At 41.7% G+C, this 15753-nt stretch overlaps 1 protein-coding gene and 1 long non-coding RNA gene across 2 annotated transcripts in view; one reads left to right on the plus strand and one right to left on the minus strand.

Moving 5' to 3' along the window:
- The first annotated feature begins 2442 nt into the window (after window positions 1-2442).
- LOC137477830 (uncharacterized) lies at window positions 2443-10754 on the plus strand. Its single transcript, XR_011001205.1, has 2 exons — window positions 2443-4952; window positions 5915-10754. It is a non-coding gene; the product is annotated as an uncharacterized lncRNA (long non-coding RNA).
- A 1921-nt stretch (window positions 10755-12675) lies between these two features.
- The window catches only part of IPMK (inositol polyphosphate multikinase), a 36936-nt gene continuing 33858 nt past the window's right edge, over window positions 12676-15753 (minus strand). Inside the window, exon 6 of the mRNA XM_068197059.1 lies at window positions 12676-15657. Coding sequence (XP_068053160.1) covers window positions 15023-15657 — 635 coding nt within the window. The 3' untranslated portion in view covers window positions 12676-15022. The remainder of the gene's footprint in view (window positions 15658-15753) is intronic.

Genomic DNA, 15753 nt, shown 5'->3' on the forward strand with positions numbered 1-15753 from the left:
TCACTGCTCCGCCCGTTTTCTCAGCCTACAAACACCGCTACCATCCCCACCTCGTCATCTTGCACCCCTACCCTACAAAGAAAAAAGAGACAACTCTGTTAACAAAAAAGAGAGAAATTACTCTATTAACATTTCAAAAAAGATATTACCTACCAAAACAGAAACAAGTCAGAAAAACCCTGTAATTTACAAACTTATTCATATAGAAATTGAACAAGAAACAAATTCTAGTTCAAAAGAGTTTAACTCATCACATCCTAGCCCCATAAACATAAAACAAGAACCAAATTCAATTCCTTCTACTTCTATCTCAGAAAATAATTTAAAAATACTAATTAAACTAAGATTAGATGTAAACTCATAAAAGATAAAGATTTTAATTCACCAGAGAACTCCTTAGTATACCAGTTAAATAAGAAAAATACTAATCCTCAGTAAAAACCTATATTATAATATTAAAGAGTTAAAAAAACTATTAAAAACAACAACTTGAACATATTTTAAGTAATAAGAAATACGATTCTCATAACCTAACACTATCAAACTAACATAATATTTCATACATAATTTTAACAAACTCACAATATATTCTATAAAATTTAGAATAGCATCTTAACAAATTAATAAAAAACTGTAGTAAAAGTCCTAATACCCAACTAACAATCAGTCAATTAACTAGAGAGCCTCCAAACAATAAAACTAAAAACCAAACTAAATCCCTTTCTAAAAAAATACAATATTAAAAATACAACACAAAACTCTTAACTATACAGCCTACAAAAGCTCATAAAAATACCTATTCTCTAATTCAAGAAACCAAAACGAAACCTTTTAGTACCTTTTTAAATCACTTAACACAAACAGCTCAAAAACAATATCCTAATAAAATAACACATCATCATTTAACTAAAAACCTCACCTTTTCAAATACTAACAATATAAAAATCATTTTAACTATACCAAACCAACCACCAACAATACCACAAATACTCTCTACTTACTATAAACTGAACACTCCAGAACATATCGCAACTATACAAACTAATACAATAAGAAAGCAACTTTAAGAACTCCCAAAATTTGTTAAAAAATAAATTCAAAAAACTACCAAAACTCAAAAATTATTTAAAAAACCCTCATTACTTTACAAGTAAAATCCATTAAAAAAAAACAAGTTTTAACTATAAAAAACTTAGTCATTAAAAAAAAAAATTACAAAACAGAAAAATTCAAAACTACCTAATATTTACCCTCAATACAAAAAAGGGACATATTCTAATCACTGTCATTCCAAATTTAACATAAATGAGAAACCTCTATCAAGAAACCTCAAAAAAAAAAAAAAAAACACACAGAACCATTACATAACAAAACAACTCAATCACAAAAAAACTCAAACCCAAGCCAAGTACAATTTATAAAATCACCAATCAGCTCCCAAACAACTCCAACTTTTTACCCCAAAAAATGCAATATAAACTAACATCTAAATCAACATACCTTTTAAAAAATGTTTATAATAAATGTATGCCCACAAGAGTAACTAATACTTCACAACAAAAACACTTCAATGATAAACAGAAGCAAAACCATAATTCTTAAGTTTTCGGTTCTTCCAACTATTATTCCAATCAATTATAACAAAAACTAGTAGTTTCAACTCTTACTATATTCCAATATTAATTCAACCAAACCCACTATTACCTATTACATTACCAAATCAACAGTAGGGCACCTTTTTACAAAGAAAGAGTTCTTTGATAGTGTTTGAGTCACTTTGGAAACTTTCACACCTGCATTTTAATGGGCAATTGTGTCAAGAGTGCTATTTGCCAAGTTACAAGACCAGATGCAACTTTTATACAGTGAGAACTAAATAGCCCATGCATGATCTGGGGAAATGTGAGAAAACATGTTATGTTTGAAAGATGGTGACTTAAGATAGTTTTTCACCAAGGACAGCAAAGTATGAGAAAATATAGTTTTGAAGGACAGTGTATTTGTATGTATTTATTCTTGAAAATATGGAATAAGGAAAGAGCATCATGTGCCAAAAGCCAGCAGCAAATAAAACCTGCAAGGGCTGACACAGACACTGGCAAAGCCTTACTGACATCTAGCGCTACACCACAGCTTGTCAGCAGTGAACACGCACTGCAGAAGCACCTCTTTCTTTCTGATCCAAAAAGAGAACTCAGAGCTATATTTGAGACAACACTACAATAAAATCTTACTAGTCAGGACTTTTCCCATTTTAGTAGAGACCAGAAGCATCATTTCACAGTCACGCACTACAAAGGAGCTGCGGTACCACCAGTATATAGAAATCCTTGCTTTCACAAGATGTTGTCTCACCTGACATTGTTCCAGCATAAAAGCAGGCAGCAGCTTGCTCATAGTCCTGAACCCTAATCTGGCCCGTGCTTGACCTTCCTCTGCAGGTTCCTACAGGAATAGCCAGGAAGGAGGTGACAAAGTGCAGGCAAACCCTGCTGGATCACAGCCAGGATTTTGTCACAGCATAAGCCACATACCACTTCAGAACGCTGCAAGTATCTGCCCTTCTTGTTCTTTAGCCCAGCCTTTTTATTCCCCTCATTGTTCCTGCATTGCACCTGTGTGCCCTCTGTTCCCTTTGGGACTGATCAGTGCCCAGGGGCACGCCATGGCTCATTGCTTTTGCGATGGATACATATTATAATATTGGCTTTCTGCAAATATTAAAATGGATATTATACGTGTAGTGGTAAAGTAACTTTGTTATAAAGATATAGCTTTTATTTCTCTTGTTAATTAAGCTTAGACATGCTAGTGAAATAGCTGATGATATCAGCTTGTGCTAAAATGCCTGCTTGGATGGGAGAACATCCAGTGACTATGAAGAGGACACCTGCTACAGATCTGCCAGCTATCAGCACTCATTGTCTGAAGACAGTGTGGACCAAGGCTCAAAAACTGGAGGTGGCAAGAATGGACTAAAACCACGACCGAGGAATCCGCACGCTCTGAAAAGCGGATCCAAGGAGATATGCTGAACAGTTCTTGGAACATGTAAACTAGTTTATTATGCATAAGGGTCTATGAATATGCAACAGGCATAAGGGAAAAGGTATTTAAGGGGCTGAGTGCAAAGATGCACCCGGCCGTTTTTAACCCTTTGCTTTATTTCTCTCTCCCCCTGTCTTTTTATTAAGCTTTTTAAATTTTACCAGGAAAGTGAACCTTGTTTTTCACACTTTCAATACTGTTCACCTGCTTTTCACAGCTGTAGCCCACTGGGGATGAGGCTCGGCCGCAGCCCCACTCCCAGTTACCACAAACTGTACCTTACAGGATTTGAGCCCTCATCTCATCCCACTGAACCGCGTCATCATCCCGCTGGCAGCGCTGGGACAGGATTTCACTCCGGGACTTCAGAGTAGATCCCAGCTCACATGAAGGCAGTATCCAGCAGGACACCGATGTGATAAGCTCCAGGCTGAACCTTTTTTGCACTTTCGAAGCAGCAAAACAAGCAACACAAGGAAGTTCTGCCCCCAAAACCCCGTAGGTGTCCCCAGAGACAGCCCCTCCTGCCATTCCACAGCCCGGCCTGCGGGAAAACAAACGCCCCATGAGCGGGGCTCCAAGGGCTAAAACAAACTCTCCGTGAGCCAGGCTCCACGGCCGTGGTGCAGGCAGACACCTGAACATAGGCAAGCTTCAAATTCACCTGCCGGCCGGCAGTGAGCGCCCCGCGGAGCGGAGCGGCTGCGGGGCTGTCGGTGAGCCCGGCGCCAGCCGCCTCCCGCACGCACACCGGGGGCGGCCGGGCTCCGCCGGGAGCCGAGCCGTGCGCCGACGGCTTCACCAGCTGCCCCGAGCGTGAGGGCGCTGCCAGCAGCTGGGAAACGCGTCTCCATGTCCGTGCCAGCTTCGGGCCAAGGCTTGTTACAGAACCCGGACAGTGACTCCTGAAACTGACAAACCCCCGAGTTTCTGAACGCTGGGGGAAATGACAGAAACCTCGAGAGAGGAAACCCTGCGGGCGTGTGCCGCGGGGCGCTCTCTCCCTTTATGCGAACACAGTTGCAGGTGTACGGAAAATCGCACTGTGAAAAGCCCGTGTCCATGAAGGAGACAGAGGAGAGCTCGAGGTTTGGAGGACTCAGCCCCTTTTGCCCCGAACTCCCGGCTGCACGTTGCCCTCCTCCTTTCCCCACCGGCTGAGGTGCTAGGAAGGTACAGCCTTCCCGAGCTGCCTAGCACGTATTCCCCCCGCGTAAATGTAATTTCCCCCCAAAGTTCAGAAACTCGGGCTTGTGCCGACCCGTTTGTTTCAGAGTCAGACTGTCTGGGTTCTGTAACAAACCTGTGCCTTGAAGTTGCTATAGACAATAAGACGCATTTCAAAGCCATTAACACCCATACCCTCACCCTCGGAATGGTTTGTAAAGACACAAGCACACCTCTTGCCCATTTCCTATCACCAGCACACAGAGCCAGCGGCCCCCAGGGCTGGGAACAACCCTCATGCGAAAGGAGAGCTCTGCAACCTGACAAGTCTTTTTTTCAGTGATTTTTAGTCCATCTTTGAGATTGGTCATTCCTCAGCAGTAATTTTCCCATCATCAACAACTACAAAAATCCTCCCTATACATAGTTAGTAAGCATTGCAAAGCTTTGCACAGGTAGCTAAGTGCTAACTTTGGTCAGTTTTGATTTTTAACATCTCAGGTTTTAAATTTAACCATCCCCTCCCCCTAATCATCATCTCTAAAACACCAGTAGTGCTCAAAAGCCATGATGAAAATCCATTAAAAAAAAAAAAACACACACCCACTGTCTATATTTTGTAGTTTTAACAATCCCCTTTTTTCTCTGTTCCAGAGGAAACTGATACCCTGCACAGAAAACAGAGGTGGTCTCATACACTGATGAAAACCACTAAAGCTTGACCAGCAAAGGCACAGGTGAAGACTGAGTTGAGACCTCAGTAACTACATTTGAAGCTTAAAGGTGCAGGGCTAAGTAAAACTGTTTCATTTTTGATCACTCAAAAATCTATCTACCTTCAAATGCCCAACATGCCACCTCTTTAAAGTTTCATTTTGGCTGAGAGGGGAAAAAAAAAATAATAAAAAGCAGCAGCTGTGCTGAAACACTGAGCTTACAGCTCCCTCCAGAGTTTCTGCTGCTGGAGCCAGCTTGGAAACACTGCTGTAAGTGCTGGTGGAGCTGTGAGTAACTCCCTCAAATTTTCACCAGGAAGAAGAAATTTTCCCAGCCACTGTGACAGTAAGACTCTCACTGCCCCAGACTTTCACTGCTGGGACCAAAGCACCTTACTAATATCTGTCAGTCACACATTGCACTAAACATGCACCCCTGGAAAAGTGCTCCTGCATATTAGTAGTAATTAACAATTAGTCCAAAGAGTATTTACCTCAAATCTCCTGATAGAAGAGCTCTATTACTTCAGCACATCTGATAAAGATGTATAGATTGGTTTCTCTAATAGACATTTATAAAGCTAACAGATAAGCAGTAGCAGACCTGTCTTGGTCAGGTTTAATGCACTGTCTCCAGCATTTATTGAGGCAGAGCAGCTCTCCTTATTGTTGGCAGTATCTCAGCTGCTGCTGCCAAAGAAAACAGTTGTAGATCTCCCATCAGGAGAAAGAAATTCAGGGACATTTTCAGCAGTTGCTATCTATAATATTGTTGTCTATTCAGGGAGAGTTTCAGCAGCCCACTCAGCAAACTCCCTTTGTCCTCACCTGTTTGTACACAACAGAGTATGTCTGGCACCATGGGAGCTCCACCAAATACTCTGACTATTGACAAGCCAAAATTTTAGCCTTATTTAGGCAAATCTCCACTTTAACCTAAATGCTGTACAAAGGACTGACAAGTGTTGTCCTTTCCTCCCCAGGTAATTGGAACACTGATTTTAAGATATCTCACCTGAAGACATCCCATAGCTGAAACACAAATACACAGCATTTTCAAAAGGCTCCTGAAAGATGCAGAGCCCAGCTCATGCATCTGAGTAGAAGGAAAAAAAAAATAAAAACAAAAAAAAAGATAAATCACCACTAGCAGCAGTGCTAGAAAGTGCATGAGAACCTGGGAGGCTCCAAGACCTCCCCACTGTTCTGGCAGGCAGGAAAAATACAGAAGACAGTGTCTGCCCAAAACCCCCAGTTCTTCTGTGTGTAAGAAAGCTGCATGATATATTTCCCATGTTTAGAGTTGCACAAACCGGAATAGCTGTTAACATGTTTGGAAAGAATGTGCCAGTGGTAGAATTCAACAGTGTCTCTTGGTGGTGAATTTAGCTCCTGCTGAAAGGAAGACAGGGAAAGAGATAAAAAAAACCTGAAGCAAGAAAAGAATCTCAAGAGGTTCACTGGGAATGCTGGAACCAGACAAGCTGAGAGGCATTGAGCCAAAACAGGACCAGAATTTCTGTTACTACTACACCGTTATGCTGGTGTGCTATATTGCTATGTGGAAACTCTTCTTTTTGTTAAACTTTTTATCTCAATGCACTTTTCTTTAAGGGAGAATGCCCAGTTTCCTGCAAATTAATTCCTCCTCTTCAGCCTGGTTTTCTCTCCCTGCCCTTTAATTGATTGTCCATTCTGCCTTGGCTTCTATGTAGATATTTTCACTTAAGCAAAGCTAACATAATTAAGGACTAAAAGTGGAACACTCCTTTCTTGGTGGCAATAAAGTTTTCATTATAAGTACCTCCTGGTTCACGTCTTTGGCTTCCCTGGCTAACCTGCTGACTGCTCTAACACAGCACAGCTGCTTTTGCACAGGTACCAGGCGAGATGGAAGCCTTTAAAGTGAAAAAAAGACTCAAAAAAGAAGTGCACTCAGGACTCGTGTATCTTTGCTATTTTCCTAGAGGCACACCAGTCTGAAAATCAAACAAGTCATTGTTTTACTTCTTCGGGCTGAGTTTAAATAGTGTTAATACACTGGTGCTTCTGGTCATGCCCCAAGCAAGCGAATGTGGAAGCTGAACTGTGACAAAGCCTGGCTGGTTATCAGCCTACAGCAAGACATCACCATTCCAGGGGAGAGACTTGTAGCCTCCTTGTTCCAAATGTTGGTGTACCGATGTTTAAAATGGACCCCAAAAGCTTCCAGGCAGGGTAAGAAAAAGCTGTGAGTTCCAGCTGACTAAATGCCAATGTGCAGTTCCAGTCTGTGGGCTGAATTCTGTAGGAGTCCTGACTGAGGGGAAGTGCAGAGGAAGAGCTGCATTGGAGCATTTCCTTTGTAGCTATTCCTGGTTTGTTTCTTTCTTTTGAGAAGTAATTTTGCAAAATTAGTACTTGGGCTTGGTACCTGTTTGACAGCTTCCCATCTGCTGGCCCAATTTATATCCACTGAGACTGCTACAAAATCAAGTTTTTATTGCTAGCCACATTCCAGTTTATATAGCTGTGGAAAAATGGGCTGAACTCAGTTCCTCTTTATGCTTTATCAACCAAAAGAGTGTGCAGGCACCAGTCCTTTACTGCCACCCAGGGCAACAGGCAATTGGCTGCCCTTCAGATACACTGCACAACACACAGGTGGATTTATTTGCTCTGTTCAAGGTCAAAGAAAGTGTAGAGATGGCCAGAGGAAAATGTGCATATGACAGGTATTTTACAGTTCTTATTCTAGATTCTATTTACCCTCAGATTTTGTGCTGGCCTAAACCACAAACTACAGTTACATTTAGAGGAAGTCTACATTTGTGGATGGCAAGAAGGATGAAAAGTAAAAGCAAAAACAGCAGACCAGCAACAGGAGATAAGAGAAACATATGATATTAAAGGTGAGACTTTTAAATGGCTCTCTAGGCACTCTATTGTTAAGGAAACGTCCCAGTCTGAGCATCCAGGACCAATCTGACTGTCACTCTTGCACCACCTGGGTGGTGCCCCTTCACAGCTGCACCCCACACTCACACTGGGCTCCCTTATGAGTTCTGACCCAGGTTTTCCATGGCAGTCTCAGACATTCAAAGTCTCAAAATAATTTAATCTTGGTGCAATGACTCAAATACCTAAATAACTCCAGCTAGTTCCTTCAAGGAAGCAACCCAAAAGAGGAACCCCTTGGTTTTTATCCCCTCACAGTCTGAGCACACAGTCTGGGGTCCTCTGCTCCTGCTGTGTCTCCGAGGGTCCAGTCCCCTGGCAGGGCCACAGGTCCCCAGGCCCCTCATTACACAGAGGACCAGCAGGTCACAGCCCCTGACCCAGGCACCCCCAGAGCTCAACCTGTAGCTCCCCTCGACCTACCTGCACTGAAAGGATTCTTTAACACCCATTCCCTTCCCACAGCCCCAGTCTTTACTCCACACAGAGGAAGCACTTCTCTCCCTAAAAAAAAGCCAAACTGAGAAAGCCACGAGAGCAGAAAATTAGTAATTTGTGTCAGATAGGTGGGACTGTAATATTTGGTATCTGCCAGGCAAGCAGAAAATTAGTAATTTGTGTCAGATGGGTGGGACTGTAACATTTGGCATCTGCCAGGCATCAGTCATGTTGTGCACAGAGGCAGTGGAACACAAACCTAAGAGCTATGCTAGCAGAGACTCAGAGTAGGTCTCTGCACAAAGGGAAGAGAAGGTTTAGCTGTCACACAGGGCCATGTCCTGACACCCTCAACTCCATATCCACCCTTGTCACAGCACATGTCACAGTTGAGACAGCCACAACACAGAGTACCACCATACAACTTCAGAAGGCTTTAAGCATTCCCCCGCACACAATAACACCTTACCTCACCAGAAGGCTCCAGGAATCTGCTCACACAGAGGAACACCCCATCACTGCAGAAGGCAGCAAGCATCTGCCCTGCCTGCTCTTCAGCCCAGCCTTTTGTACCCTCACGTTGATGCACGGCACCTGTGAGCCCTCTGTTCCCTTTGGGATTGGTCAGTGCACCTGGGCACTCCATGGCTCATGACCTTCAGTGTCATTCACCTGTCCTGCACAGCTGGGGCCAATTAGGGATGAGGCTCGGCCCCAGCCCCACTCCCAATTACCACAAACTCTGTGCCTACGCATCTTCGATGGGATGTCCCTGTGTGGGGGCTCTGTGCAGTTCCCCAGCTCCTCTCCACATCTCCCCACATGGCATTTCCTTAGCCGAAGGCAGTTGGTTCTCAGCTGCATCAGCTCCCTGAGATATTTCACTGTGCAGCTGTTCAAACACACACGTGTGTGAAGGGAAGGAGAGAACAGAGACAGTAACCCCAGCCAGCCAATACCCCTGACAAGTGATGTGAGCAGGCAACCAAGGAGTGTGCTTCCCTCGTCACTTTAAACCAACAAGGAAATGGGGATTTCTTTACAAGACTCTTCAGCGCACAACCATGATTCATGTTTAAATTCAAAACACAAAAAAACCTAAATCCTTGCAACACTGTGGATTTTGCCAGTTACAGCCTCACCCCCTCATTTCTTCCAATTCTGGACCATGGGAAGGAAGGCTGCACAGAGCTGTGGGATAGCACTTAAGACTACTGAACACATTTAGAAAGCTTTTTGTAGACAAGCAAGACAACATTAAAAAAAAATAAATAAAAAATTCCCAACATAATCCCCCCTCCAAACCAAACCAACTTAAACATTAAGCACTAAGGCTGTTCCTTCATGCTTTTGGAATTTGGGGGCTGATGTTGGATGTAAAAGGACTTGTAATCAACAACATATACAGCCTCTTGTGGTGCTGTTAAGGGTTTTCCAGGATGAGCTTAAAGGATTGTGGAATTTCTCTTTTTATTTTATAGAGATGATTCTTGTATACCCAGCAGGTATTCCCAACAAACAATGGCAATGGATGCTGTGACAAAAATATGGTGGTAAAGCAAACCTGGTAAATCCAAGGGAAACCCATTACAGAATGCACAGAAAAAAAGGAGAAGTAAAGATGGAAAGAAAGGATTCATCATCAGTGCAGGTAATAGTCAAGTAAACTTTTTCTCAACAATCTCCTTCTATTTAAAAGAAACCAATTATACTTGCAAGTCACTTGCAGAATTTTTTAATAATTTGCCAAATATACAGCTATTAGAATGACCCTAAATATCACTAAGCATTAAGTTACAAAAGTTGGTAGGTAGCACAGTACAATGTTCTATAAAATAAACATGGGTAATACTAACAATAGTCCCTGTGGTCCAAGAATGTCAGAAAATAGCAAATGAAATTACAAACACATACAGATCAGAGGAGATTGAGGGGCAGCTTTAGACACTTGGATCAAAGAAACTGAGACTAGACTAGACACATTCATTCATCAACATAATTAATGTAGACCTTTAAATCTCAAAAACAATTAACAACACAGCATCAGGTGCAGTTTCACGTGGTTTCATCTATGTTCCAGTACAGTTCCCAGAGGATTAAAGTGCATTTGTGCACTGTAGTTTCATTTAGTCAGGTGCAACACGTGTTTGGAAGTTACTTTCTTTTTAAAAAAGTGACCTATAAAATAAAATAACTACTTGAACCAATGTCCACAATTCAAACTAAGATGTTTTGAAGTGCCTTTGTTCTGACTTTGCTACTAAATGCCACGTAACAAATTAAACCCCAAATCCACAAGGCCTATCTCCACTAAACAAGACCAGAGTAAAAAATATTTACTGAAACATGTTTTCTGTGGTACAAGTCTTAGTTTCCTTATTTTCCCCTTTCAAACATATTTGCCCTCTGGATGACAATTTTCTACTGCAGCTTCCATTTACAGATTGCTGTGAACTTGAAAAACAGCCACAATTTGGCCCATGGCTATGGTGATGAATGCACTTGCCAGATAACATCCTGTTTTAACCATTTAATGAATAAGCACAACACATTCTCTCTGTGGGCCACCTGGAGATCTGCAGCCTTTGGATCTTACCCGTAGCCATTCTCTGTGCCACAGCACAGACCCAGTGTCCTGCTCAGGGCTCCTTAGGAACCCTCACTGCTCTCTGCTGTACCACCTCCTTAAACCCAAACCTCACCTGAACTGCAGTGAGGGAAGGGAAACTCCACACAGTTCGGCTGTCCCTCACCTTGCCCCCAGAACGTCCTCTGCAACTCCCGAGTAAGGAACTCGTCCAAAGCCTACAATCCACTCTCCAGCAGATCGAGCTGTCCACCAGCACCGCTCCTGCTCTTTCAGGGGAGAGTGGATTCCCACAGTATTTGAGGCATCTCACAGTGTTTTTCAGAAGTGGCACTTCAAGAGGAGTTATGGGGCACGAGCTTTTTAGGAAATACAAATTTCCATCATGATGCCACCTGTGGCAAGGGCACTCGGGGGGGAAACTGTACGTAGGGAAAAAAACCCTAAAGAAATTGGGAGGATGAACAACTAAACAGCAAGTGTGGATGTGAGTCTCCACTCTTCCAGCATCTTCCTACATTTGATTGTGCTTCACATCATGAAGGGAGCAAGTCACTCCAATGATTTTAAGCTCATAATGTGAACACTCCTGCACACCTGACATGGTCAGCGCAGGTGACACCGTTCCTTCACCACTTCTGCTCTAACAGCTGAGAAGGCCCATTTTAAACTCTGCACAATCCACGTCACATCAAGAGCTCACTGCAGGTGAGGAAGTTTTGCTGGGGTTCTAGATCTGTAGCATGTTAACATTACTTACAATATAACATGCACTGAAATATTTTAAGAACATGTGCACTCTGTTAATCAAATTAATGGAAAATAGTGATTTCCTAATCTACTCAGTACTTTTAAAAATTCTCCATGAAACTGTGAGATTATGGAAAAGAACACCCTGGTTATACATTACAGTAGAAAAAAACAAAACAGTGCAAATGTCATCAGAATCACAACTACCAGTAAAGTCTCCAGTTCAGTTCATAGAACAAATTGATTAAATTATTATAAGTATTTCATAGTGGCATAGTAACTTCCAATGCAATTAATGCAACAAATTTCCCCCATATTCAAAAATACATTTGTAAATGCTTTTCATAAAACTTTATACAACTCAAGTTCTCCTCAGGTAATCCTAAGCACAGTCCTCACACCACCTAGGCAGAAGCCTCTATTCTCAGAGTTCATGAGTGACAATGCTGCGTGAGTTCTTCCTCTTTGAGAGCTGGCTCTGCTAAACCCAACTCTTATTGCTTAAAATCATCCATTTTCTCAGCAAGCCTAGCACCCAGCTACACCACCCTAGTCTGGGGCAGCACCCACTGTTTTATGGGACATAAACACCTACAAGCCTTGTAACCATTCCTGCAAAGATTTCCATGTAATGGTTGCCTGTCCTGTATACTTTGTCCAGAGAACAAAAGGGGCATTGCTGAGAGGAAGGGAGATCAATCATTGAGAGTGCATCAGTTCAGTGACCCATTGTCTCCCTCTTCATCTTCTGATTAATTACATATTCTGTTTAATGATTTCTGTAATACATTTCCAGCTGCAGCTGAAAACAATTGGCTCAGACACAAGACACTAGACACACCGAGCCTAAAATCTGCAAGAACAGAAGCATGAATATAAGGCCTCTGCAGGCTCAAACTCACAGCTGGTACTGTGCCCAAACATCTCCACATAAGCTTTATTTACACAATTTCCAATGAAAAATACTGTTACTTCTCAAGCTACATTTTAAATTATCAGAAATACATTCATAATAACTGCTGGTACAAAAACCATGATAAAATTTTTTTATTCAAAATATTCTGACAGGTTGACAATATTCCAGGCATGTTACAAATACTGCCATAGCCAACAAAACAATCAATACTTAAAGAGCATTCAAACACTGAGGACATGTGTCTTAAAGCAGAGACAGGAGAGTGCATGGTACTAAGTGCATACTAATCATTTTCCAATAACTGACTTGAGAAAAATGCCTCATTTCTCCGGTACAAAATGGATTAAAACCCAGAAGAGATGAATTAGAGAGGACAAAAATGATGATGTTAAAATGGTTTTGCCCATATTTTCCTATAAAACCTTGTACCTTTATCATACAAGGCCACTACCAGTCTGGACTCCTCTAGTGTTGACAATTTAAGGGATAGAACAACAAAATCATAACAGAAACCAGTGACAAAGCAAACAAAACCACAAACTCTTTCTAGAATATGGCTTAAATTAATTCACAGAGAGTTGGGAATATATTAACTATAAGGTGCAAGAGAAATACCAGGTAGGAAAAAAGTTCCTCTCTTCCTGGTACTTTCCCCCTCAGACTTCACTGTTTTTCACATAAAGTTTTTAACACACTGGTCTCATCCTTCCTGCAAGCCCCTTTTTCCATACTTCTAAAACATCATGTTACTAAAAAGTTGGTTTCATTATTGAATGTATTGGCCAATATGAGTTCTAGAATTTAAACCATGTAATTCTACACATAGTAATACCCTGTTTCTCCCAATTAACCCAAGTTCTCAAATAGAGCTAAAATTCAGCTTTATTTAAAACAGCATATTTGCTTGAAAAAGTATGCATCTCTTTGTCATGTAGAAAACAGATGTCCAATGAAGAACTTGTCAAGATGTGTACACAGCTGAGTGCATAGTGCAGAACATCATACAGAGAGAGCAACAAGGCCACAGGGTCACTAAGTCCACATGAAAAAGATGTATGTTTCCAATGACCAAATCCATTCTAAAACATTTTCGTCCTGGAAAGGCTTTAAGCATTAAAATCTTGCTCTAGGGATGGCAGGACTCCTCCATTCCCACTTTTCATACAGCTCACTGTAATATGCATGGCAGCACAGCCACCTACACACCTTACAGAAGAGACACACCAAAACTGCTTTGGATACATCATCCTGATCTCAAGTATTCCATACAAATGTTGACTTTTTCTTGTGAAAAGGAAGGAAATGGGACAGCTTTCAAATTACCCAGCTTGCCTTTGTGTCATTTAAGAAACTTGCAGTGTCTGCAGCCCAGGACGGAGAGCCACAGCTCCACTGGCACAAGCGGTGGCACAGCTGGTGGCTCCAAGGCTGAACAATCTCGCAGGAGGCTCCTCTGCCTTCTATCGCTTGAGGTTCCAGTCAGTGCTCCCCAGCAGTTGAAGCATCAAACACTCACTGCAAAAATGCAAGTGGCTTACAGCCAGCAGAGCTCTGCACGCTCACCCAAAACACGTGTTTCCCCATTCTTCTGGTTTGCTTTTTAAAGCAATTTTGTTGGAAAAGGGCCACGAGAACAACAGAGTGAGACATTTTCCTTAATCACAGCATCAGACACTCCATTAACAGACTGACATAATCTCCCAAACCAAATCAGTTCCTGGAACATCTTGCATTTGCCTTCTTTCACTCGTTCTTAGGAACAAACGATTTCTCTAGAAGTTGTGCAGTTTAAGCCTGTTATGGTATTTTACTCCAGCATTTTCTTAGCACCTCAACACAAATTACATGGTAGCTCATCTGTGGTGAACATCAGCTACAACATCCATGAAGGGGGAAGGGCTGAAAGAACAACAATATTGTCCCATGACATGGAAAAGCACTTTGGGATGCACTGGCTTCAGGTGAGACTGCTGACTCAGAATGGGATTTCTCTCCAAGCACAGTTACTCCAGTTATTTAAATACAGTAAACACAAGGGCAGTACTGAGGACATCAATCCTGCACCTTACAACTTTCAGTCTATTTTCTAAACACCTCTTAATGGAGATGTGGCTCAGTGTCAAGGCTAAATGGGCAAAAATGTCATCTATGCTAAAGTCATTAGAGGAACTAACATAACCCTTGCTTCTGGTAGTCCTTGGACTTAAGCCAACCACATACATTGCATTCTATTAATTTAACTATCCTGCTTTATCTCAAGTATCTTCATCCATTCACACTTCCTAATTAACTATCAATATTTTTCCTGAGTGAAATTATAAAAAGTTAAACCCTTCTACCAAAAGTACAAAGACAAATAAAATATAGAACAATACAAACCCAGTTATACAGCATTACAAGTGCAGAAATTCTTCATGTTGTTGCTCTTTATCATTGGCCCCAATAAAAAACATAGCAAAGAATTTAGTTATCCAAAATATTTTGCAGTACTGTGATGAGATTCTTCAGACCATAAATATAGCCCTCATCCTTTGTGTTGCTGGGAAACACGTGAGCAAAATCGATCATTCGGACTTCGACATTTGCACTTTCCTTGGTCTCTGCTGGCATGTGATAGAAAACTTTTTCCAGTTGGGGTAGAACATTTCCATTCAGGTTCTCCTGTGTAATGCATGTGCTGGCTTTCCACACATTGTCTTGCTCTGAGTTTTCGACTTTTAGGGAGAGCTGACTGTGGTGCCTCTTCGAGCACGCCTTTTTGTGAAGTGCATAAAATTTAGACAAGCCTTTACCAACAGAGGCTTCGATTTTTCCATTCTCTGTAGAATTTATTACATGAATATTATTATTATACTCCAATACATCCCCACCTGATAACAGGCCTCTGGGTACTCTTCTCTTCTCTGCCAAGGTGACATCACTCAACCGCATGGTTGTCGCTTCACATGAACCTTCATAGACAAACAGCAGTGAGCTTGCGTAGAAGTTGAGTTGTGTCTGCCCTTCAAACCACTCCAAAATCTTCTCAACCTTCTGAATGCTGGCAGCTACCACATCTTTTCTCAAGCAGTACCCACTGTGGAAAAACTTTGAGATGCCTGCAAGAGATACACACATATTGGGATTATTTTCTTTTCTGAACAGAAAACAATTTTTTTGTCTTTTGGGATGAGAATAGTTCTTATCTGAAGGAA

Source organism: Anomalospiza imberbis, chromosome 8 (genome assembly GCF_031753505.1).
Source record: "Anomalospiza imberbis isolate Cuckoo-Finch-1a 21T00152 chromosome 8, ASM3175350v1, whole genome shotgun sequence".
NCBI lineage: Eukaryota > Metazoa > Chordata > Aves > Passeriformes > Viduidae > Anomalospiza > Anomalospiza imberbis.